Source organism: Somniosus microcephalus, chromosome 1, assembly GCF_052327205.1.
Source record: "Somniosus microcephalus isolate GS21.2 chromosome 1, FLI_Smic_1.0, whole genome shotgun sequence".
NCBI lineage: Eukaryota > Metazoa > Chordata > Chondrichthyes > Squaliformes > Somniosidae > Somniosus > Somniosus microcephalus.
This window is the reverse complement of record NC_140987.1, coordinates 12,501,274-12,528,028: the sequence shown is the minus strand read 5'-3', so window position 1 is coordinate 12,528,028 and position 26,755 is coordinate 12,501,274. Positions and strand designations below refer to the sequence as shown.

At 45.7% G+C, this 26,755-nt stretch overlaps 1 protein-coding gene across 3 annotated transcripts in view; it reads right to left on the bottom strand.

Annotated features, from left to right (window-relative positions):
* Positions 1–26,755, bottom strand: part of rictora (RPTOR independent companion of MTOR, complex 2 a) — a 903,687-nt gene that overhangs the window by 678,996 nt on the left and 197,936 nt on the right. For all 3 annotated transcript variants that reach the window (XM_085966601.1, XM_085966449.1, XM_085966521.1), the window contains exons 7-11: positions 22,147–22,273; positions 13,325–13,494; positions 7,151–7,218; positions 6,055–6,122; positions 4,171–4,253 (exon numbers count right to left, since the gene is read on the bottom strand). In XM_085966601.1, coding sequence (XP_085822727.1) covers positions 4,171–4,253; positions 6,055–6,122; positions 7,151–7,218; positions 13,325–13,494; positions 22,147–22,273 — 516 coding nt within the window. The remainder of the gene's footprint in view (positions 1–4,170; positions 4,254–6,054; positions 6,123–7,150; positions 7,219–13,324; positions 13,495–22,146; positions 22,274–26,755) is intronic.

The following is a 26,755-nucleotide window of genomic DNA, read 5'->3' as shown; positions in this document are numbered from 1 at the left end:
GCCAGTATACTGCCTTTGAGGCAAACGGCCGCCTCTACCACTTCCTTAGGGTTCCCTTTGGCGTCACCAACGGGGTCTCCGTCTTCCAAAGGGAGATGGACCGGATGGTAGATCAAAATGCGTTGCAGGCCACTTTCCCATATCTGGACAATGTGACCATCTGCGGCCGTGACTTGCAGGACCATGACGCAAACCTCGAAAAATTCCTCCGCACCGCCCAACTCCTAAACCTGACATATAACAAGGAGAAGTGCATATTCCGCACAAACCGCCTCGCCATCCTTGGCTGTGTTGTGGAACACGGAGTCATCGGCCCCGGCCCCGACTGGATGCGTCCCCTTATGTAACTCCCACTGCCCCACTGCCTCAAGGCCCTGAAGAGGTGCCTAGGGTTTTTTCTCCTATTATGCCCAGTGGGTCCCCTACTATGCGGACAAGGCCCATCTGCTGATCAAGTCCACCTCTTTTCCCTTGATGGCAGAGGCCCGCTTAGCCTTCCACCGTATCAAGGAAGACATTGCCAAAGCCACCATGCACGCAGTGGACGAATCCATCCCCTTCCAGGTGGAAAGCGACGCGTCCGACTTTGCCCTGGCCGCTACCCTCAATCAGGCGGGGAGACCCGTGGCCTTCTTTTCACGAACCCTCCAAGGCCCGGAGACCAGACACTCCGCTGTTGAGAAGGAGGCCCAGGCGATTGTGGAGGCTGTGTGTCATTGGAGGCACTACCTGGCCGGAAAACAATTTACCCTGCTCACTGACCAACGTTCAGTTGCTTTCATGTTTAACAACAAGCAGAGGGGCAAAATCAAAAATGACAAGATCTTGAGGTGGAGAATCGAACTTTCCACCTACAATTACGAGATCTTGTACCGGCCCGGGAAGCTCAATGAACCCCCGGATGCGCTATCGCGTGGCACCTGCGCCAGCGCGCAGATCGATAGACTGCGGGCCCTCCACAATGACCTCTGCCACCCGGGGGTCACCAGGTTCTTCCACTTCATCAAGGCCCGCAACCTGCCTTACTCTATTGAGGAGGTCAGGACCATGACCAGGAACTGCCAAGTCTGCGCTGAGTGCAAACCGCACTTTTATAGACCAGACAGGGCCCACCTGATAAAAGCCACTCGCCCCTTCGAGCGCCTGAGCGTTGATTTTAAAGGGCCTCTCCCCTCCTCCGACCGCAATGTGTACTTCCTCAATATTATTGAGGAGTACTCCCGTTTCCCGTTCGCCATCCCCTGCCCGGACATGACCAGTGCCACGGTCATTAAATGTCTGAACGACCTCTTCACCCTGTTCGGTTTCCCCAGCTATATCCATAGTGACCGGGGCTCATCGTTTATGAGCGACGAACTCCGTCAGTACCTGCTAACTAGGGGTATTGCCACAAGCAGGACCACCAGTTACAACCCCCGGGGGAACAGACAGGTGGAAAGAGAAAATGCGACAGTTTGGAAGGCCGCCCTGCTAGCCTTAAAGTCTAGGGGCCTTCCAACCTCCCGCTGGCAGGATGTGATCCCCGATGTGCTCCACTCTATTCGGTCACTGCTCTGCACTGCCACTAACGCCACCCCACATGAGAAAATGTTTGTCTTCCCAAGGAAGTCCACATCGGGGACATCGCTACCCGCCATGGCTGACGTCCCCAGGGCCGGTCCTACTGAGAAGGCACGTGAGGACCCATAAAATGGACCCCCTGGTCGAGAGGGTCGACCTCCTCCACGCCAACCCCCAGTATGCTTACATTGCATACCCGGACGGGCGGGAGGACACAGTCTCCATAAGAGACCTTGCACCCTCGGGGGCCGCAGTAACCCACTACCACCCCCCCCCCCCCCACGATCCGATATCCAGCCCCAGCAGACAGCAGGCCTGGGCCCCGCGACCCGCTCGACATCTACGAGGACGACACGCCTGTGCCACAGCCCACGCAGGACTCGACGCCGGAAGCTCCACTACCCCTGCCGTCGCCACGCCGATCACAGCGGCAGACAAGACCTCCGGAGAGACTCCAATACACTAACTTTTAATACACTTCACCCCGCCGGACTCAATTTTAAACAAGGGGTGAATGTGGTAAACCACTGTTTGTATTCCACTGTGTACATGCCTGGACATGCCTCGGCTGACTCCTCCCACAAGTCCTAGTATAAAGGTGACTGCTCCCCGGCCCTTTGTATTTCTGGACCGGTCGACCACTCGAGGCAGACCTTCATTCTTTTGTTAATAAAAGCCTTTAGTTACTCTCTTAACTCTCAGTCTTTTATGAGTAATTGATAGCGCATCACTATCCCAGTCTATATTAGGATAATTGAAGTCCCCCATTATCATTACTCTAAAGTTCTTGCACCTCTCTAATGTCCCTGCAAATTTGCTCCTCTATATACTTCCCACCAGTAGGTGGTCTATAGAATAAACCTAGTAGTGTAAAGGCACCTCTATTGTTTCTCAACTCTAACCTAATAGATTCTGTCCTTGATCCCTCCAGAACATCCTTTCTCTCCAGCACTGTAATATTCTCCTTAATCAATACTGCCACCCCACTTCTTTTCAATCCTTCCCTATCTTTCCTGAACACCTTATATCCAGGAATACTTAGTACCCAATCCTGCCGTTTTTTGAGCAAGGTCCCCGTTATCGCCACAACATCATATTCCCATGTGTCTATTTGCGTCTGCAGCTCACCAACCTTATTTATCATACTTTGTGTATTCGCACACATGCACTGTAAACCTCTCTTAGGCCTTCGTATTCTCTCTTAGTCTGACCCCACCTAATACCTTATTATTTCTTACTCTCGTATTTGTCTCTCCCAATCCTTTGTGTACCTTGCTTTTCCTTTCTAATGCTACATCCTAGTGCCCACCCCCCTGCCAAATTAGTTTAAACTCTCTCCAATACCACTAGCAACCCCCCCCCCCCCCCCCGCGAAAACATTGGTCCCAGCTCTGTTGAGGAGCAACCCATCCGGCCTGTATAAGTCCCACCTCCCCCAGAATCGGTCCCAATATCCCAGGAATCTAAAGCCCTCCCTCCTGCACCATCTCTCTAGCCACGCATTCATCTGCTCTATCCTCCTATTTCTATACCCACTAGCACATGGCACCGGGAGTAATCCGGAGAATACTATCTTTGAGGTCCTGCTGGGTCTTTCCTAGCTCCCTAAAATCTGCCTGCAGGACCTCATCCCACTTTCTACCTATGTCATGGATACCGATATGGACCATGACCTCTGGCTGTTCACCACCCCGCACCCCCCCTGACATCCTTGACCCTGGTACCTGGGAGACAACATACCATCCTCGAATCACGTCTGCGGCCACAGAAACGCCTTTCTGTTCCCCTAACTATCGAATCTCCTATTACTATTGCTTTCCCAATCTTCCTCCTCTCCCTCCCCCCCCCACCCCCATACAGCAGAGCCACCCGTAGTGTCATGGGCTTGGCTCTGCTCCCCAAAGGAACCATCGCCCTCACCAGTATTCAGTACGGAGCACTGGTTGGAGAGCGACTTACACTCAGGGGACTCCTGCACTACCTGCCTGGTCCTCCTGGTCTGTCTGACGGTCACCCATTCCCTCTCTGCCTGCATACTCTTATGCTGCGGGGTGACCACCTCCTGAAACATGCTATCCACGCAGCTCTCAGCCTCACGGATGCACCGCCAGCTGCTGCACTGCTGGCATAATGGAACCTCGAGATGTTCGCAAAACACACTCACCTGGTTTAAAACATGCCCAAAGAATAAATCACAAATGTGATTTTATACACAATCCTCTCAATCGTCAGGTATGGCACAATCATAGACAATATGACGTTGAATAAGCTGAGTAACCCAAAGTAATAAAGTAAAACATAACCAAACAGGGGAAGAGTATGAAATTATAATTATGGGATAACCTTCTAAAAAGTTCACCGACAATTAGAAAGAAAATGCAACATGCAGAGAGTGCCACAATCGACACAGAGGACATTCAAATGCCAGCACTGCAGGGCAACAGTCCCTCTAAGCTGCGCAGCCGTCTGTAGGCCCCGCACGGCCCAGGAACAGCTTTTACAATGTGAAATTTCGTGAAACTTTGAATGGGCCGCGCAGCCCATTAAATGGACTGCGCACCCAAATTTAAAATTTGGGGGAACATTGCTGCAGGGTGCACGTTTACCTACCCGCACTTCCATATTTGGTATGCAAAGTATTCCTATTAAAGACTGGATACCCGAGTTTCCCGGCCGGCACAGATTTATAATTCCTGCAAACCAAGCACAACACAGCAGACAGCGTCAAAGAACGTCCCAGACGCGTAAGCTAAAGCTTCAACCAAATTCAGATAAGGTTTTTAAAAAGACTAAAAGAAGTTAACATTTGACCTGTGTGCATAAATAATATTCACCATCAAGTGATGTAAAGCCAGAAATTAAGCTGGGTGATATTGGTGTGAGAATGCTTCATGTAGTAAAATTTAATTGCCTTGTCTGCTACTTTACATGGGTTAATGCCTCAGTTAAGATACCAGATAAAATTGTTTCATACAAACATATTAAACATTTACATGCTGATAGTCCAGTGTAATTTCTATGCCTTAATATACATCAGTGAGATAACAAATATAGAACAGATAACAGCGAGTTACAGGCTGGAATCTAATCGAGGGGTTCGGGTGGTTTATATATAAATTAATGGATACTCGGGATTAAGTAGAATCTAATGCAGGCTGGAATCTAATGCAGGGGTTCAGGGTTTTTTTTTTAATATAGATTAATGAATACCCAGGAGTGAGTTGCAGGCTAGAACCTAATCGAGGGGTTCAGATGATTCATATAGAATAACATCCCCACAGTGAGTTACAGGCTGAAACAAAATTTGATTAGCTTGGAGGGATAAACATTGAGACCTGCTGTTCCCTGTGCCACTGGGCTAGTTAAATTCAAACACACAAAGCCAGCTGCATATAGATTAACAGCACTGAATATGCTGACTTTCGTCTCTGCTTTAACTGTTCTGCCACTGACTGGGAGTTGAAACAAAAGTGGAATAGCAGCAGACCAGTGCTGGACTATAATACAGGGTGAGACGAGGTCAGGCACACACTTGTACAACACCAATTTTCACAATGCTGCTACCCCAGTATCCCGGAGTAGGAGATCAGTTGAAGAGCTGGTAGAACAGGACCTGAACAGTCCTGGTGAAGTCAGCCAGGAGGGCAGCCAAGTTCTGCAATATATTATCACGAGGGTAAATGGTCTCTGGCCTCACGAGTCCTCCTACTCAAAATCAAGGGGCTTGCGGGATCACGAGGTGCTGAGTGACTCTACCTCCATGTTTCTGTCCCACCCACAAAAGTCAATGGATTAGGATGAGATTGGAGTGAAGGTTTGCCAATAAATATATACTTAAGCAAGTTATGCAACCACTGCTGTGTTAGTGGGCTTGGCAATACTGCATTCAGTTAGACCCTCTCGATCTTTTGAGGTCTTACCACAGCATGCTAAAAGTGACCATATAAAATGTGCCATTCACTATCAGTAAGGGAACAACAAACAGTCAGGATTGTATCAAAGAAATGGATATATCAGACAGTGTCACACTGAGCAGTGACTATACGGTAACTTTCCTCCTACCTCTTAATACGAAGGAGCTTTAAATTATGCCACGCATATATAACACACCAGTTTTCACATCACTGGTATCCATGTAGCCAGGAACATCAGGAGACCAGCTGACAGCACTTCCTAGCCCTTGCACACAACCATAACAAGTGACGTGCACCACTGATTACGTTAAAGTCATGGGATATCTCAGAGTTTTAGATGTGGGATTTGTGGCATTGGGTGGTCTCTCGGGAGCTGTGCCAGTTCAGATACAGACATCACTAATCTAACTATTTTTACCTAACTCCTATCTGGACTCCAGTCCCACACTACTTGTTGACTCAATGCCCTCAGGGGAAATAGGGATGAGTAATAAATACTGCTTTGCCAGTGTTTGCCACATCCCAAGAACAAATATTAAAAGAACAGTTGACATGGGTCACACACCTCGTTGAGTCTTACCTGCCCAGGATCGGAAAGCTGCTACTATTGCCATTTTGCTGGCCAATAACCGTGCTTCTCTGTCTTCTCTGCATGAAATCCAAGAAATACACAATGATTACACACTTGAAAGTAACAACTACATTCAGTTTTTTCTCCCCTCAAGCTATATCCTTGCTGGGGTATGGTTACGCAGGAACCAGCAGCACTGTGATACCGCACCATATTGCTACTTTTCATGTGTGGGCCCAGACAGAAAGTGCCAGGTTATTCAGCTGTGGAGGAAATCACAGCTGAACCCAGTCCTGACCTCACCCAATGTCCATACATACACAGTCAAGTGCGAGTCATTGGACAGCGACCATAGAAATTTACGGCACAGAAGGGAGACCATTCGACCCATTGTGTCCGTGCCATCCGAAAGAGAGCGATCCAGCCTAATCCCACTTTCCAGCTTTTGATCCGTAGCCTTGTCGGTTATGGCACTTCAAGTGCATATCCAAGTACTTGTTAAATGCAATGAGGGTTTCTGCCTCTACCACCCTTTCAGGCAGTGAGTTCCAGACCCCCACCACCCTCTGGGTGAAAAAGTTCTCAACTCCCCTCTAATCCTTCAATTACTTTAAATCTGTGCCCCCTGGTTATTGACCTCTCTGCTAAGGGAAATAGGTCCTTCCCAGCCACTCTATCTAGGCCCCTCATAGTTTTATACACCTCAATCACATCTCCCCTCAGCCTCCTCTCTTGCAAAGAAAACAGCTAAAATTCTCCAGTGCTGGCAACATCCTCAAAGAAGGAGTAGAAACCCTGCCTGATTTTTCCTCTCCCTAGTCCAGGGGCATTAAACCCCCTCGACTTCCTCAGCTGAAGTAGGCTAACTCAGCACAGGCTGGGAATGAAAGCTGGGGCCCTCACTGGTGTCGACCCCACTAGATGGAGTATTTATCCACTAAGCATTCAGGGAAAGCCCTCCCTTTCTGGTCGGTGGGTCACTTGCTCACAGAGCTTCTCTGCTCCGGAACTGGTTATCCTGCCTGATCCCCTCTCAACAAATTTCTGTACACATGAGGATTATGCATTTTATTGTAGTTGAAAGAAAATTAAAGAGGGAACTTACTTGAGCTGGCCCTCTGCAGTATCTGGATTATGTCTGTAGTGAAAATCTGTGTACGGTGCTAAAATTTGCTGCAACACAGAAGTAAACATCATTGCAATAGTTCCTTACAGCTTCAGCTCACCCTAAATAAACCAAACCAAACCACTTCAGAACATCAATTCACTCACATTGGAGATACAAATTCTCAAACACTCCCTGTGCATCGCCCAGCTCACGTTTAGCATGCAGTATCTGCAATCCTGGGTGGCAGTAAAACCACATGTAAAGCAATTTCTCCTGTCCCAACCTGTGCATCAGCAAAGCTCACAAACTCACCGCCATCACCCACCTGAAAGTAGAGTCATAAGAACATAAGAAGCAGGAGCAGGAGATACGGCCCCTCGGGCCTGCTCCGCCATACGGCCCCTCGGGCCTGCTCCGCCATTCAATAGGATCAGGGCTGATCCGAACCTAGACTCACGTCCACTCCCCTGCCCTCTCCCCGTAACCCCTAATTCCCTTATCAGCTAGGAAACTGTCTATCTCCATTTTAAATGTATTTAATGTTGCAGCTTCCACAGCTCTCTGGGGTAGCAAATTCCATAGATTTACTACCCTCTGAGTGAAGAAGTTCCTCCTCATCTCAGTTTTGAAAGGGCAGCCCCTTATTCTAAGATTATGCCCCCTAGTTCTAGTCTCACCCATCAGTGGAAACATCCTCACCGCATCCACCCGATCAAGCCCCCTCACAATCTTATATGTTTCGATAAGATCGCCTCTCATTCTTCTGAACTCCAATGAGTAGAGTCCCAACTTACTCAACCTTTCCTCATAAGTCAACCCCCTCATCTCCGGAATCAACCAAGTGAACCTTCTCTGAACTGCCTCGAGAGCAAGTATATCTTTTCCTAAATATGGAAACCAAAACTGCACGCAGTATTCCAGGTGTGGCCTCGCCAGTACCCTGTATAACTGAAGCAAGACTTCCCTGCTTTTATACTCCATCCCCCTTGCAATAAAAGCCAAGATTCCATTGGCCTTCCTGATCACCTGCTGTACCTGCATACTAACCTTCTGTGTTTCATGTACCAGGACCCCCAGACCCCTTTGTACTGTAGCACTTTGCAGTTTCTCTCCATTTAGATAATAACTTGCTCTTTGATTTTTTCTGCCAAAGTGCATAACCTCATACTTTCCAACATTATATTCCATCTGCCAAATCTCTGCCCACTCACTTAGCCTGTCTATGTCCTTTTGCAGGTTTTTTATGTCCTCCTCACTCACTGCTTTCCCTCCCATCTTTGTATCGTCGGCAAATTTGGATATGTTGCACTTGGTCCCCTCCTCCAAATCGTTAATATAGATTGTAAAGAGTTGGGGTCCCAGCACTGACCCCTGCGGAACACCACTAGTTACTGATTGCCAGCCCGAGAATGAACCATTCATCCCAACTCTCTGTTTTCTGTTAGATAGCCAATCTTCCACCCCCATGCCAGTATATTACCCCCAATCCCGTGATTTTTTATCTTGTGCAGTAATCTTTTGTGTGGCACCTTGTCAAATGCCTTTTGGAAGTCCAAATACACATCCACTGGTTCCCCTTTATCCACCCTGTTTGTTACGTCCTCAAAGAATTCAAGCAAATTTGTCAAACATGACTTCCCCTTCATAAAACCATGCTGACTCTGTCCGATTAAATTATGCTTATCCAAATGTCCTGTTACTGCTTCCTTAATAATGGACTCCAACATTTTACCAACCACAGATGTTAGGCTAACTGGTCTATAGTTTCCAGCCTTTTTAAATAAGGGCGTTACATTAGCAGTTTTCCAATCTGCTGGGACCTTTCCTGAATCCAGGGAGTTTTGGAAAATTACCACCAATGCATCCGCAATCCCTACCGCTACTTCTCTCAAGACCGTAGGATGTAAGCCATCGGGTCCAGGGGATTTATCCGCCTTAAGTCCCATTATCTTACCGAGTACCATCTCCTTAGTGATTTTAATCGTGTTTAGCTCCTCCCCCCCCCATAGCCCCCTGTTTGTCCAGTGTTGGGATATTTTTAGTGTCCTCTACTGTAAAGACTGATACAAAATATTTGTTCAGCGTTTTTGCCATCTCCATGTTCCCCACTACTAATTTCCCGGTCTCGTCCTCTAAGGGACCAACATTCACTTTAGCCACCCTTTTTCTTTTTATATAACTGTAGAAACTCTTGCTATCTGTTTTTATATTTTTTGCTAGTTTACTTTCATAATCTATCTTCCCTTTCTTAATTAATCTTTTAGTTATTGTTTGCTGGCTTTTAAATGCTTCCCAATCTTCTATCCTCCCACTAGATTTGGCTAATTTATATGCCCTTGTTTTCAGTCGGATACTATCCTTTATTACTTTACTTAGCCACGGATAGCTGTCTTTTCTTTTACGCCCCTTTTTCCTCAGTGGAATATATTTTTCTTGAAATTTGTGAAATATCTCCTTGAATGTACACCACTGCTCATGTACTGTCTTACACCTTAATCTATTTTCCCAGTCCACTTTAGTCAACTCTGCTCTCATACCTTCATAGTCTCCTTTATTTAAGCTTAGTACGCTGGTTTGAGATCCAACTCTCTCACCCTCCAACTGAATTTGGAATTCACCCATGTTATGGTCACTCATTCCAATGGGGATCCTTTACTAGGACATTTTTTATTAATCCTGTCTCATTACACAGGACCAGATCTAAGATTGCCTGCCCCCTGGTTGGTTCAGTAACATACTGCTCAAGGAACCTAACAACAGGACTCCCAAGGTAGCAGTGCATGCTCTGGCTATGATAGGTAAGAGTGGAACCAAGCGAGGGCAGGCAGTCTACCACCTAGAAGGACAAGGGCAGCAGGTGCATGGGAACAACATCCCCTCCAAGTTACACACCATCCTGACTTGGAAATATATCACCGATCCTTCATTGTCACTGGGTCAAAGTCCTGGAACTCCCTTCCTAACAGCACTGTGGGAGTACCTTAATCACAAGGACTACAGCGGTTCAAGGCGGCGGCTCACCACCACCTTCTCGAGGGCAATTACGGATGGGCAATAAATGCTGGACTTACCAGCGATACACACATCCTGTGATTGAATTTTTAAAAAGTCCCACTGAGCTGTCTATTCCACATAGTCACCACTATCCCCTTGAAGATATTACACGGTCGAATCCATGCTTCCAAAGAGTGTGCAGTGGGATAATATAAGAAAATAAGAAATAGGAGCAGGAATAGGCCACTTGGCCCCTCGAGCCTGCTCCGCCATTCAATAAGATCATGGCTGATCTTGGGCTCAAAGCCACTTCCCTGTCCGCTCCCCATAACCCTTCACTCCCTTATCTTGCAAAAATCTGTCTATCTCCACCTTACATGTATTTAATGACCCAGCCTCCACAGCTCTCTGGGGCAGAGAATTCCACAGATTTACGGCCCTCAGAGAAGAAATTCCTCCTCATCTCAGTTCTAAAAGGGTGACCCTTTATTCTGAAACTGTGCCCCCGAGTTCTAGATTTCCCCACGAGGGAAAATAGCCTCTCTGCATCTACCCTGTCGAGCCCCCTCAGTATCTTATATGTTTCAATAAGATCACCTCTCATTCTTCTAAATTCCAATGAGTATAGGCCCAACCTTTCCTCAAAAGTCAACCCCCTCATCTCTGTAATTAACCGCAAATCGTCTCTGAACTGCCTCCAATGCAAGTATATCCTTTCTTAAATAAGGAGACCAAAACTGTACGCAGTACTCAAGGTGTGGTCTCACCAACACCCTGTACAGTTGTAGCAGGACTTCCCTGCTTTTATACTCCAACCCCTTGGAAAGAAAGGCCAACATTCCATTTGCCTTTTTGATTACTTGCTGTACCTGCATGCTAACTTTGTGTGTTTCATGCACAAGGTCCCCCAGGTCCCTCTGAACTGTAGCATTTTGTAATCTCTCTCTATTTAAATAATAATTTGCTTTTTTATTTTTCCTGTCAAATTGGATAACCTTGCACTTTCCCACATTATACTCCATCTGCCAAATGTTTGCCCACTCACTTAGCCTGTCTATATCCCTTTGCAGATTCTTTGAGTCCTCTGCACAACTTGCTTTCCCACCCATCTTTGTATCATCTGCAAACTTGGCTACATTACACTCGGTCCCTTCAACCAAGTCATTAATGTAGATTGTAAATAGTTGAGGCCCCAGCACCGATCTCTGTGGCACCCCACTGGTTACCATTTGCCAACTGGAAAATGACCCATTTATCCCGACTCTCTGCTTTCTGTTTGTTAGCCAATTCTCTATCCATACTAATATATTACCCCCAACTCCGTGAGCTCTTATCTTATGCAGTAACCTTTTATGTTGCACCTTATCGATTGCCTTCTGGAAATCCAAATACACCACATCCACTGGCTCACCTTTGTCCAACCTGCTCGTTACATCCTCAAAGAACTCCAGCAAATTTGTTAAACATGATTTCCCTTTCCTAAAACCATGCTGACTCTGTTTGACAGCATTATGATTTTCCAAATGCCCTGCTACTGCTTCCTTAATGAAGGACTCCAGCATTTTCCCAACGACAGATGTTAGGCTAACTGATCTATAGTTTCCTGCTTTTCATCTCCCTCCTTTCTTAAATAGGTGTGTTACATTTGCGGTTTTCCAATCCGCTGGGACCTCTCCAGAGTCCAGGGAATTTTGGTATATTGCAACCAATGCATCCACTATCTCTGCAGCCACTTCTTTTAAGACCCTGGGATGCAGGCCATCTGGTCCAGGGGACTTGTCGTCTTTTAGTCCCATTATTTTACCGAGTACTATTTCCTTAATGATAGTGATTGTCTTTAGTTCCCCACTCCCTGTGGCCCCTTGATTATCCATTATTGGGATGTTGTTAGTGTCTTCTACCGTGAAGACAGATACAAAATATTTGTTCAGAATCTGCCATTTCCCCATTATTAATTCCCCAGTCTCATCCTCTAAGGGGCCAATGTTTACTTTAGCTACTCTCTTCCTTTTTATATACCTGTAGAAGCTCTTACTATCTGTTTTAATATTTCTTGCCAGTTTACTCTCATAATTCATCCTCTCTCTCTATTATCTTTTGTCATCCTTTGCTGGTTTTTAAAAATTTCCCAATCCTCTGGCCTCCCACCAATCTTGGCAACATTGTATGCCTTTGTTTTCAATTTGATACCATCCTTTACTTCCTTAGTTAGCCACGGATGGTGCTCCCTTCTCTTAAAATCTTTCTTTCTCACTGGAATATATTTTTGTTGAGAGTTATGAAATATCTCCTTAAATGTCCGCCACTGCTTTTCAACTGTCTTACCCTTTAATTTATTTTTCCAGTCCTGCCCTCATGCCATTGTAATTGCCTTTGTTTAAGATCAGGACACTGGTTTGAAATACAACTTTCTCACCCGCCAACTGAAGTTGAAATTCAACCATGCCATGATCACTCTTTCCTAGCGGATCCTTTACTATGAGATCATTTATTAATTCTGTCTCATTACACAGTACCAGGTCCAAGATAGCCTGCTCCCTGGTTGGTTCCATTACATACTGTTCTAGGGAACCATCCTGGATGCACTCTATGAACTCCTCCTCCTCAAGGCTACCATGGCCAATTTGATTTGTCCAATCAATATGGAGATTAAAATCACCCATGATTACCACCATACCTTTTTTTACAGGCCTCCATTATTTGTTGATTGATACTCTGTCCAACAGTGCTGCTAATGTTCAGGGACTTGTAGACTACGCCCACCAGAGAGATATCACGCCACAGACTGATTTCCCACCATGCACTTCCAGCAGGACCAACTCCACACTGGAAAGGTAGAATTGGCCCTTATATCTTTACTGTGTTCACCTGTTGTTGTCTAAGCTTGCATCCAAATGCCCTTGTCCTTGCATCTGGATATTGCCCCTGTTGAGGCGGCATCAGCTATCGTAGCAGACTGTGAACTGCAGCTAGGACCCTCTGGTCGGTAGGGCTCAGTACTACACTGCTGGGTGCCGTTACCTACTAGGCTGTGGGGAGGGGACTGGTTCAATTTCTTCAATGTGTTTAGTAACTGGACCATCCAGTGCAGGATTTGTCCAAGCCGGATTACTGTGTGACAGGGCGCACAGCAAGTCAACCATTTCGATTGCGACTGAAAGCAACGAGTGACCATACCTCCAGCTCCACGTCAGCTCTTACGTACTTCCGCGTCTTTGGGTGGTTTAGCAGGTGCAGAATGGTTGTGATGAGCGCCTCGTTTATCCGATTCAGTTGGCAGTCAATCACGTTCTTCAGAATGGTGCTGAGCCCTCCACGGAGGGCTACCACCTCAGCATTCTGAAGTGCTGGAAAAGTAAAAAAGTCCCGCATTTACCCAACAGGAAACAGGCAAACTTGGGTACTCCATAAAGAGGAAACCGCAATCAGACTCCTTTACCAAGCTAAAATACAACATCCATTTGACTTTTTATTATTCAGTTGATTTGAGTTCAAGCCCTACTCCAGGACTTGAGAGCATAATCTAGGCTGGCACTTTTAGTGGAATACTGAGGCAGTCCAGTCAGACGCACCATCTTTCGGATTGGATATTAAACCGAAGCATCGCCTTCCTGTTCACGTGAACGTAAAAGATCCCACAGCACTTTGCAAAGAGCAGGAAGATCTCCAGGTGTTTCGGCCAACATGCCCAACTCCCTCAACCGACACAGACTGTGCATAACTTTCATCATCACCCCCCTTGAACTGGCAGTCAACTGCTCACCAGTTATAGAACCTGCCCGATATTCATTTCTATTGTAATCCACTCTGCCAGCTTACCACCCAAGCGATGGTGGTGAAAATTACCCCCATTAACTGGTCATGCATCTCATTACTGTTTGTGGTACCTTGCTGCGCACAAATTGGGTGATGCGTTTGCCTACAAAGCAACAGTGTCTAGACCTCAAAAGTAATTCACTGACTGATGCACTTTGGGGGAGTTCAGAGGATGTGAAAGGCCATTTCTAAATACAAGTTCCTTCCTTCTTGTTTTGAACACTTAAACACTCAGTGCTGATGATATCAAAGGTTGGAGGGGAGAGGACCCGCTTTCAAAGCGCTTCTGAGATTGAGACTATAATACGATGAAATCCATATGCTGAAAGGGACGAGCGCAAATACCGTGTGTTACAGACTGTATATCTAGTGATATTAATCCAGCTCCCTCACTGTCACTCGATAGCCCCTCCCCCCAGCGCCGTGTTACAGACTGTATCGCTTCAGAGGTTAGTCCTGCTCCCTTACACCATCACTTAGTAACCCCTCCTCCAGCATCCTGTGTTATTGACTGTGTCTCTACTGAGGTTAGTCCTGCTCCCCCTCAACCTAGTTTTATAAATGAGGATTCCACCTCATCCCAATTTTCCAATGAGGTTGTATTCCCTAGAATTTAGAAGGTTAAGGGGTGATCTGATCAAAGTTTTCAGGATATTAAGGGGAACAGACAGGGTAGATAGAGAGAAACTATTTCCACTGGTTGGGGATTCTCGGACTAGGGGACATAGTTTAATAATTAGAGCCAGGCCTTTCAGGAGTGAAATTAGGAAACACTTCGACACATGAAGGGTGGTAGAAGTTTGGAACGCTCTTAGAAACATAGAAGATAGGAGCAGGAGTAGGCCATTCGGCCCTTCGAGCCTGCTCCGCCATTCAATGAGATCATGGCTGATCATCCAAATTCAGTACCCTGTCCCTGCCTTCTCCCCATATCCCTTTAGCCTTAAGAAATATATCCAACTCCTTGTTGAATATATTTAATGAACTGGCCTCCACCGCCCTCTGTGGCAGAGAATTCCACAGGTTCACCACTCTCTGGGTGAAGAAATTCCTCCTCATTTCAGTCCTAAATGGCTTACCCCTTATCCTTAGACTATGACCCCTGGTTCTGGACTCCCCGGCCATCGGGAACATCCTTCCTGCATCTAGTCTGTCCAGGCCTGACAGAATTTTATAGGTTTCGATGAGATCCCCTCTCAATCTTCTAAACTCCAGTGAGTATAAGCCCAATCGACACAATCTCTCCTCATACGTCATTCCTGCCATCCCAGGTATCAGTCTGGTGAATCCTCGCTGCACTCCCTCCATGGCAAGAACATCCTTCCTCAGATAAGGCGACCAAAACTGCACACAATACTCAAGATGTGGTCTCACCAAGGCCTTGTACAACTGCAGCAAGACATCTTTGTTCCTGTACTCGAACCCTCTTCATTCCACAAATGGCAATTGATGCTAGGTCAATTGTTAATTTTAAGTCAGAGATTGATCGCGTTCTGTTAACCAGAGGTATTAAGGGATATGGGCCAAAGGCGGGTAGATGGAGTTAGGTCGCAGATCAGCCATGATCTCATTGAATGGCGGAGCTGGCTTGGGGGCTCAATGGCCTACTCCAGCCACTTGAGCACAGAAATCTAGGCTGACACTCCAGTAGTACTGAGGGAGCGCTGCACTGTTGGAGGTGCCGGCGCCGGCTTTCGGATGAGACATTAAGCCGTGGCCCCGTGTGCCCTCTCAGGTGGATGCAAAAGATCCCATGGCACTATTTCGAAGGAAAAGCAGGGGTGTTATCCCCGGTGTCCTGGCCAATATTTATCCCTCAATCAACATCACTAAAACCGATTATCTGGTCATTATCACGTTGCTGTTTGTGGGAGCTTGCTGTGCACAAATTGGCTGCCGTTTTCCCTACATTACAACAGTGACTACACGTCAAAAGTACTTCATTGGCTGTAAAGCGCTTTGGAACATCTGGTGGTCGTGAAAGGCGCTATATAAATACAAGTCTTTCTTTTCTATCTTTCTAGGTGGTTTGGGAGGTGCAACAGCAGAAGCCTTGGCAACTTGCTGCAGTGCATCCTGCACCAGTGCAAATTGTTTCACAGCTTTTTCTGATTTACTTCATCAAAACCTCTCAAAACATCCCCATCAGATCTCCACATCACCTCTTGTTCATTGGCTGATGGACATAGATCAGGCTACAAACTGCTACAGAATTTATTGAGCGTACAATAAATCGTCCTCAGTACATAAGAACATAGGAAATAGGAGCAGGAATAGGGCATTTGGCCCTTCGAGCCTGCTCCGCCATTCCGTAAGATCATGGCTGATCTGCTACCTCATCTCCACTTTCCTGCACGATCCCATATCCCTTGATTCCCTAATATCCAAAAATCTATCGATCTCTGTCTTGAATATACTCAACGACTGAGCCTCCACAGCCCTCTGGGGTAGAGAATTCCAAAGATTCACCACCCTCTGAGTGAAGAAATTTCTCCTCATCTCAGTCCTAAATGGCCGACCCCTTATTCTGAGACTGTGACCCCTGGTTCTAGATTCCCCAGCCAGGGGAAACATCCTCCCTGCATCTACCCTGTCATGTTGTATGTTTCAATGAGATCACCTCCCATTCTTCTAAACTCTAGAGAATATAGGCGTAGTCTACTCAATCTCTCTTCATAGGGCAATCCCCCCCATCCCAGGAACCAGTCTGGTGAACCTTCATTGCACTCCCTCTATGGCAAGTATATCCTTCCTTAGGTAAGGAGACTTCACATTTCTCCACAAACAATAGGTTTACAGTAACTACAAGGCCTTGTCGTGGATTTTGATAAGCGGGGGGCAGTACTGTGTGGCGGGGGCAGGTTGGTAGAGGACCTTTGTCTTACGGATGTTTAGTGCAAGGCCTATGCTCTCGTACGCTTCGGTGAAGGTGCTGACGATGGTTTGGAGTTCGACCTCCGAGTGAGCGCAGACGCAAGCATCGTCTGCATACTGTAATTCGACAACAGAGGATGGTATGACCTTGGATCTGGACTGGAGGTGATGGAGATTGAACAGTTTCCCGTTTGTTCTGTAAATTAGCTCCACTCCAGCGGGGAGCTTACTGAGGGTGAAATGGAGCATTGCAGCAAGGAAGATCGAGAAGAGCGTTGGTGTGATGGCATGTTGTCGTGAAGCAGGCGGAGGATGGTGAAGGCCTTGGACAACGTGGACCACATTCCATACCTCGGGAGCCGACTGTCAACAAGGGCTGACGTCGATGACGAAGTCCAACACTGCCTTCAGTGTGCCAGTGCAGCCTTTGGTCGCCTGAGGAAGAGGGTGTTTGAAGACCAGGCCCTCAAACCCAGCACCAAGCTCATGGTCTACAGAGCAGTAGTGATACCCGCCCTGCTGTATGCCTCAGAGACATGGACCATGTACAGATGGCACCTCAAAGCACTGGAGAGGTACCACCAACGCTGCCTCCGCAAGATCCTGCAAATCCATTGGCAGGATAGGCGCACCAACGTCAGTGTTCTCGCTCAGGCCAACATCCCCAGCATCGAAGCTTTGACCATGCTCGATCAGCGCCGATGGACGGGTCACACCGTCCGCATGCCCGATACGAGACTCCCAAAACAAGCGCTCTACTCAGAGCTACGATATGGCAAGAGAGCCCCAGGTGGGCAGAGGAAACGCTTCAAGGACACCCTCAAAGTCTCCTTGTTAAAGTGCAACATCCCCACCGACACCTGGGAATCCCTGGCCCAAGACCGCACAAAGTGGAGGAGAAGCATCTGGGAAGGCGCCGAACACCTCGAGTCTCTTTGCCGGGAGCAAGCGGAAGCCAAACGCAAGCAGCGCACGTCAACCCAAGCACCCCACCCACCCACCCCTTCAACCACCGTCTGCCCCACCTGTGACAGAGACTGTAGGTCCCACATTGGACTCATCAGTCACCTGAGAAGTAATTTTTAATGTGGAAGCAAGTCATCCTCGGTTCCGAGGGACTGCCTAAGAGATAATAACTACAAACGCTACTCTTAAAAATGTCAAAAAAGGATGTTTCCGCACTAAGTTTTGACCATTAAAGTGATCCTTGAAACATGTTTGGTTACTTATGTGGCAATCCTCTACCACGGAGTTTCCGATTATCTTCATAGTCCTAATAGCCTCTCTTTCTTCAATACTGTACAAGATATTGCTCCAAATTCCTCTGAAGATATCCCAGAACAAACACTAAAAGTTGTATCTATTGTAACTAGGTTTGGTAATCAGCCATTTACAGGTCTCAAAACAGCACATGTCTGGCAGCTATACAAATGTGGACAAACACGTAAAAGAAAAAGATAGCGTTTTTCATGATCTCAGGACGCCCCAAAGCACTTTACAGCCAATGAAGTCCTGTCACTGCTGTAATGTAGGAGCCAATTAATGTAATGTGACTCAGCAGCCAATTTGCACACAGCAAGGTCCATACACAGCAATGTGAAAATGACCAGATAGTTTTAATGATGCTGGTTGAGGGATAAATATTGAGTGAAATCCCCTGCTGCTCTTTGAATAGTGTCATGGGATCTTCTACTTCCACCTGAGAGGGCCTCGCTTTAAAGTCTCACTGTGAACAGCCCCACAGGATGCTTGCAATTGAATGGAGGCGCTTGATCCCTTGATCAGCTCCAAACACAAAAAAAATAAGAGCAGGAGTAGACCATACGGCCCCTCGAGCCTGCTCCGCCTTTCAGTAAGATCATGGCTGATCTTCGACCTCAACTCCACTTCCCTGCCCAATCCCCATATCCCTTAATTCCTCTGGAGTCCAAAAATCTATCGATCTCAGCCTTGAATATACTCAATGACTGAGCATCCACAGCACTTTGGGGCAAAGAATTCCAAAGATTCACAACCCTCTGAGTGAAGATATTTCTCCTCATCTCAGTTTTAAAAGGCCGGCCCCTTATCCTGAGACTGTGCCCCCTAGTTCTAGACTCTCCAGCCAGGGGAAACAACCTCTCAGCATCTACCCTGTCAATCCCCCTCAGAATCTTATACATTTCAATGAGAGAACCTCTCCTTCTTCTAAACTCCAGAGAGTATCGGCCCAATCTACTCAATCTCTCCTCATAGGACAGCCCTCTCATCCCAGGGATCAATCTAGTGAACCTTCGTTCCACCGCCTCTAAGGCAAGTATATCCTTCCATAAATAAGGAGACCAAAACTGTGCACAGTACTCCAGAGGTGTGGTCTCACCAGAACCCTGTACAATTGTAGCAAGACTTCCTCACTCCTGTACTCCAACCCTCTTACAATAAAGGTCAACATGCCATTTGCCTTCCTAATTGCTTGCTGTACCTGCATGCTAACTCTGTGTTTCTTGTATTAGGACACCCAAATCTCTCTGAACGCCAACATTTAATAGTTTCTCACGATTTTAAAAATATTATTTTTTTCTATTCTTCCTACCAAAGTGAATAACCTCACATTTCCCCACATTATACTCCATCTGCCACCTTATTGCCCACTCACTTAACCTGTCTATATCTCTTTGCAGGCTCTTTGCGTCCTCCTCACATCTTACCTTCCCACCTAGCTTTGTATCGTCAGCAAACTTGGATACATTGCACTCAGTCCCTTCGTCTAAGTCATTAATATAGATTGTAAATAGCTGAGGCCCAAGCACTGATCCTTGCGGCAATCTGAAAATGACCCGTTTATCCCTACTCTCTGTTTTCTGTCTGTTAACCAATCCTTTATCCATGCTAATACCTTACCCCCAAACCCCATGTGCACGTATCTTGCTTAACAACCTTTTATGTGGCACCTTATCGAATGCCTTTTGGAAATCCAAATATACTACATCCACTAGTTCCCCTTTATCTATCCTGCTAGTTCCTTCTTAAAAACAAATAAATTTGTCAACAATTTCCCTTTCATAAAACCATGTTGACTCGGCCTAATCATGTTATGATTTTCTAAGTGCCCTGATACCACTTCCTGAAAAATGGATTCCAGCATTTTCCCGACAACTGATGTCAGGCTAACTGGCCTATAGTTCCCGGTTTTCTCTCTCCCTCCTTTCTTGAATAGTGGGGTTACATTTGCTACCTTCCAATCTGCTGGGGCCTTTCCTGAATCTAGGGAATTTTGGAAGATCACAACCAATGCATCCACTATCTCTGCAGCCACCTCTTTTAGAACCCTAGGATGTAGCCCATCAGGTCCTGGGGATTTGTCAGCTTTTAGTCCCATTAGTTTCTCAAGTACTTTTTCTCTACTGATAATTATTTTAAGTTTCTCGCTCTCATTAGCCCCTTGGTTTCCCATTATTTTTGGTATCCTTTGTGTCTTTCTACTGTGAAGACAGAAACAAAATATTTGTTTAAAGCCTCATCCATTTCCTTGTTCCCCAATATAATTTCTCCTGTCTCAGCCTCTAAGGGACCAACGCTTACTTTTGCTACTCTCTTCCTTTTTACATACTTGTAAAATCTTACAATCTATTTTTATATTTCTTGCTAATTTACTCTCATTCTATTCTCTCCTTTTTTATCAATTTTTTGGTCATCCTTTGTTGGTTTCTAAAGCTCTCCCAATCCTCAGGCTTACTATTATTCTTTGCAACATTATAAGCCTCTTCTTTTAATCTAATACGATCCTTAACTTCTTTAGTTAGCTACGGATGGCTCACTTTTCCCATGGAGTTTTTATTTCTCAATGGAATGTATATTCGTTGAGAATTTTGGAATATTTCTTTAAATGATTGCCACTGCTTACCTTTAAATCTAATTTCCCAATCTACCCTTAGCCAATTCACCCTTCATACCTACGTAATTGGCTTTGTTTAAGTTTAATACTCTAGTGTCGGACTTAATAATGTCACTTTCAAACGCAATGTGAAATTCTAGCATATTATGATCACTCTTTCCTAGAGGATCCTTTACTACAAGATTACTAATGAACCCTGTCTCATTACACAAAACAAGATCTAAAATAGCCTGTGCCCTGGTTGGTTCCATGACGTATTGTTCTAGGAAACTGTCTCGAATACATTCCATGAACTCAATCTCCAGACTAACCTTGCCAATTTGATTTGCCCAATCTATATGTAGATTAAAGTCCCCCACGATTATTACATTACTTTTGTTACAAGCTCCTATTATTTCTTGATTAATACTCCGTCCAATGGTATAGCTACTGTTAGGGGGCCTATAAACTATTCCCACCACTGTTTTCTGTCCCATGTTATTTCTGATCTCCACCCATACTGATTCTACTTCCTGATCTTCTGAGCTAAGATCCTTTCTCACTACTAGGCTCACTGTGGGACAGGTCGTCATCCAAGGACAATGGACAATCTCATAGATACAGTACAAATTCATAGCATTTCACATACACTGAATTACTTTGTGTAGTTATGATCATCTATTCCTCTTAATTAGAACTGTTAATTTAACTTGAAATTGGGGAAAAAAACACCTCATGGTGTTGTTTTATTAAAAATGCTTAATCTGAACCAATGGATAATCTTGTATTTCTTCAGCAGTAAATTGTGGGTAAATGTGGTGGCCATTTTGCATGCAGCAAAACCCAATAAATGGATGAAGAGTTAATCTAGCTTTTTTGTGGTATTGGATGTGTCCCTACTCTTCCTCAAACAGTGTTATCCTGGAATCTTTAACATCCATCGGAACACAGAAGCGGGGCCTCGATTTAACATAATACTTGCATTTATATAGCGCCTTTCATGACCACCGGACGTCTCAAAGTGCTTTATAGCCAATGAAGTACTTTTGAAGTGGAGTCATTGTTGCAATGTGGGAAACGCGGCAGCCAATTTGCGCACAGCAAGCTCCCACTAACAGCAATGTGATAATGACCAGATAATCTGCTTTTTGGTTATGTTGGTTGAGGGAGAAATATTGGCCAGGACACAGGGGATAACTCCCCTACTCTTCTTCGAAATAGTGTAATGGGATCTTTTACATCAACTAAAGGACAGCACTCCCTCAGCACTACGCTGGAGGGTGAGCCAAGGTTATGCCCTCAAGTCTGCAGTGGGTTTAAACCCACAATCTTTTGGCCCAGAGGCAATAGTGCAACCAAGTGGCCAAGTCCAAGGATACTCACACACATTTGTCCTGGGGAGGGGGGAGATGCTGAGGAATAAATGTCAGAAAAGGGGATAGATTAATCCAGTTACCTAGCTCACAGAGGATGGCAAGACATGCTCGGACCATTCGATCGCGCTCTTGGAGTCCATCATTTCCAACAGCAATCAGAGAATTTGTGATAGAGGTGGGGAACAGCGCAGCATTCACAGTGATCATCTGTACAAAAGAGAAAAATAAACACATTAGCCCCACAGCTCAGAAGGATGCCAACACTGCTAAAGCAATCCAAATCTAACCCCACTGCCCTACTGTTTTACCACAGCCCTCCATTTTCCTCTGCTTCAAATATTGATCCAAATCTCCCTTAAAAGATGCAGTGGTCTCTCCCTCAACCACTCCCTCTGGCAAAGCATTTTGTGCTTCAACAATCCTCTGTGTAAAGACATTTCTCTTAACCTCTCTCCTCACAGTGACAACTTATTAAATTGAAGGGCCCTCATCACTGATCCCACCCCACCTAGAGGATAGTTCTTCACTATTTACTTAATACATCTTTTTAAAACGCTATTGAATCTCCTCGGCCTTCTCTGCTCAGCAAAAACATACTTTTCTGTCATCATCAAACGTCAAGATTGTGCGCCCTCTGCTTAAACCCTAATCATCTGTACATATACAGAGAACAAATGCGGACTCAGCACAATGAACCCTATGGCACAGCACTTCCAACCAATGCTCCTGCCAAGGTGTGCGCGCGCACGGCCGCACAGTAATCTCAAAGGTCCCGCGCAGGCTGCTCACCAGTGTTTACATTGTAAATACCGCGCATGCGCAGAAAGTTAAAGGGACCGCGCATTAAAAGAAACAGGCCGTGCAGAATGAAGCACAGTTTACAGGGAACATTGCTTCCAACCCTTCTCCAGTCCAAGCAACACTCATTTACGCGGCTTCCTGTTCATCAGCCAACCTTCTAACCGTGCCACATTTCCTGAATTTTTCTAACCAGCCTCTTACGAGCCACTTTATCAAATATCTTCTGAAAATTCATAACTATATCACTGCATTTCCATTTATTTTCAGTCAGTTTGGTTTTAACTCATTTAAAGGGACCAAAAGAGTCATAAACTATTGGTTGAGCACCTTGTGGCTCAGTGGGTAAATTCACCACATGTGGTACTAAGTCACGCACGCTTGGCAGATGCCAAACGCAATCCCTGGCCTGCATTGAGTTGATTGATCGTGGCCTCAGCATCCTGGGCTAGCAGAAGGGAAAAATAGATCAGCTGGGGATCCCACACCTGCTGACTGTCCAGGGACCCTTGCTGGAAAATGACTGTGCGCACTCTGGATGAGGACACAATTGGTTTCAGCTGTGATACGCCCCACAGATGATGAGCCTGGCAAAACTCACAGAGGAAGAATGGCCACTTAATCAAGGTAATGGAAGCTAAGTGTCATTTCCAATATGCTGTGCCAGGTTTGATATACAAATCCTGCATAGTTGGCAAGGTGTCTCCGAGTGCAGGTGGGGTGCTTCAACATGGGAAGAGAAGAAAAGGAGAAACAAAACAATCTCAGTCAGCTTCATGCGGCCAACATAACTGAAGTGTGAAAAATACAACACAGACCTACAAGGGGATACTCGATTGGCCTCTGAAATGGACAGCAACACGTGGCAGAATGGAAATCTATGGAGGACTGAGGACGCCGCAGGTGAGCCCATGTCACATTTAGCTTTTCCTTCTGCCAACTTTCACCCAATAATTCCAAATCCCTACATAGATCGACACGAAACAATAAAACCAGTTGTAAATGGTGAAACTAATAAAAGTCTTGAATTTATACAGTGTCTTGCATCTCAATCTGGTTCATATACAATGCACTACTTTAAAGCGGTCACTGTTATGTACGTAACGACACAGCAACATGATGAAAGACCGGTTAATGCGTTTTTGGTGGTGTTGGGAGGAATGTTGGCAATTCTTCAAAGAGTGTAGTGGGATCTTTAACACCCATCTGTACAAGTAGATAGGGGAGGGGTGTACAAAAGACTGGTATTTTGAGGTCCTTAGTAGATGAGAATCATATATGTATACATTTAAGTGCAGCCATTGACCAACTAATCTTGCCCACAATTCCCTGGGGGTATGGAAATATTAAGGCTTGTTCAAAATGCAGCCGCAAGGACAGTCAGAAGCAGTTTTGACTAAGCTCTGATAACAACCAGCCACAAGCTTGCAAGTGAAGGTTAAATTGCTAAATAACATATTATAATGCTAAGTAGGAATTAGAATTTGCTTAACAAAACTAATTGCAAAGATAATTAAAGGTTAATTAGTATAAGGAACATAAAATGAGAGAGATCATGGGAGTTAAGGTATCCATCTGGTAAATTAAAGTGAGATAGTCTGGACATCGTCAAGACGAGTGAAACAGCACTGACATGGGCCCCTTGGTATAAAATGGCCTTGTACTGCTTTTACCAGGGAAGCTAGAAATGAGAGAGATATGGTATATTCCAATGAGGTGAAGAACGTATAAACAAGATAACACTGAACATGGTAAAGTTGGAAAAATACTGGAAAGGCAGGGCCAAGATGCTAACTGACAATGGTATTTTGACCATTAGAACCAATTAAAAAAGGTGATTTTGTTAAAGAACATATATAGACACTGGACAAACGAACTTTTGATAAGAAAATGGTTAAAACCTCGATACTCAAAGAACAACTTTGCACAGACCTACTGCGAGAACAAAGGAACAGACTGAAGACGACATCACCTGTGTCCGAGAGGCTCCAGAGACCTAGAGCTGCGAGCTACTCATTAAACTATCGCCTGCTGTTAAGTATATTACGCTGTAGCTTAATAAATCTTGATCTATTGCTCAAACATACTGGCTGCTGCCTATTTGTGTCTTGTCCAAGAACTCAGAGATCATTAAGATCTTACAGGGGTCTCAGTTTAACATGTAATTTGAAGGACAACACCTCCGACAATGCAATAGTCCGTCAATACTGCACCAGAGTGCCAGCCCAGATTACATGTTCAAGTCCCAGAGTGGGGCTTGCATACAAAATCTTCTGACTCAGACAAGAGTGCTACTAACTATAACAAAGTTGATAGTGGCATTAAAGAGAAAGAAAGAAATTAAACATAAGGAGCTGGATTTTCCCAATCCATCTGAGGACTTCTGCCTGCTGGTTCAATCCTGCCATGACCCCATCCTAGTTACCTCTCTCAACCTCATTGCAGAAAAATTGCAGGCTCCAGGCAGCAGTTCTGCCATCAAGGAGCCCACCACTGCAGGAGTGAAATGTGGCTGCGTTGCATGGGGGCATGCACTGCATCACCAGAAGAGATGGGGACGGCCTTAAAGGAGCAGAGGACCCGAGGGCTGCAGTATGGATTTCACTGAAGGCCACAGACTGGAGTAAGGCCTTCGTCGGGTAGGTGTTTGGGTCCTATATGGAGGGGGAAACCAAGCAACTTGGGGGTCTTGCTGCTGCTACCCCAATGATGACTGCCGCCCCGCTCCTAGTGGTCCCTGGAGTTGGCGAAGACAGTGGAGGTAAGCGAAAAAATGGGTGAGATCTTGGCGACAGTATTTATATATGGTGAACAGTGAAGGGACGGCGGCAGTGAGATTCCCAGCTGTGCGAGGAAACTTGTGGTCAGGGCAGGGATGCAACGATAAGCCTCTCTGCCTAATTTACTACTGTTTTTCCACCACCATCAAGCCAAGATAATGTTCCATAATGAATATTGATTAAATATGTAATGATGAAAAGGCAGATTAATTTGATTGTTTGTTATTGTTGTTACAGAGGTATAGATTAGGAGCAATTACTCACAAGTGAGAAACAAGAGGGAGATCTGCTATAGGTCACTCTTGCCACACAACAGCTAGATGCAATGCCCTATATGAAGGAGGAAACCAAGCGACTTAGGGGTCTTGCTGCTGCGACCTCAGTGATGACTGCCAGCCTGCTTGTTGCAGAAAAGGTGTGCAGCACTTTTTTTTTTTTAAAAAGGAAAATGAATACAGTTTCACTCAGGTTTCTAGTGGGCCCACAGCATGAAACTGCTCCCAAGTCAACATTAACCTGGCAGACTTAGTCAGAGAGGCCCCCAGGAATGGCTGGCACAAAAAATGTAATAATACATTAATACATCAGTACAGTAGATAGGTGCTCTTGAGGTTTCTACTGAAACACGTTACTCGTGCAGAGCTAAAGAAGCTCAATCCTGAACCCAACCTGTGCTGTACCTGCCCCGGGAGTGTCTGATGGGACAGTGTAGAGGGAGCTTTACTCTGTATCTAACCCGTGCTGTACCTGCCCTGGGAGTGTTTGATGGGACAGTGTAGAGGGAGCTTTACTCTGTATCTAACCCGTGCTGTACCTGCCCTGGGAGTGTTTGATGGGACAGTGTAGAGGGAGCTTTACTCTGTATCTAACCCGTGCTGTACCTGCCCTGGGAGTGTTTGATGGGACAGTGTAGAGGGAGCTTTACTCTGTATCTAACCTGTGCTGTACCTGCCCTGGGAGTGTTTGATGGGACAGTGTAGAGTGAGCTTTACTCTGTATCTAACCCGTGCTGTACCTGCCCTGGGAGTGTTTGATGGGGACAGTGTAGAGGGAGCTTTACTCTGTATCTAACCTGTGCTGTACCTGTCCTGGGAGTGTTTGATGGGACAGT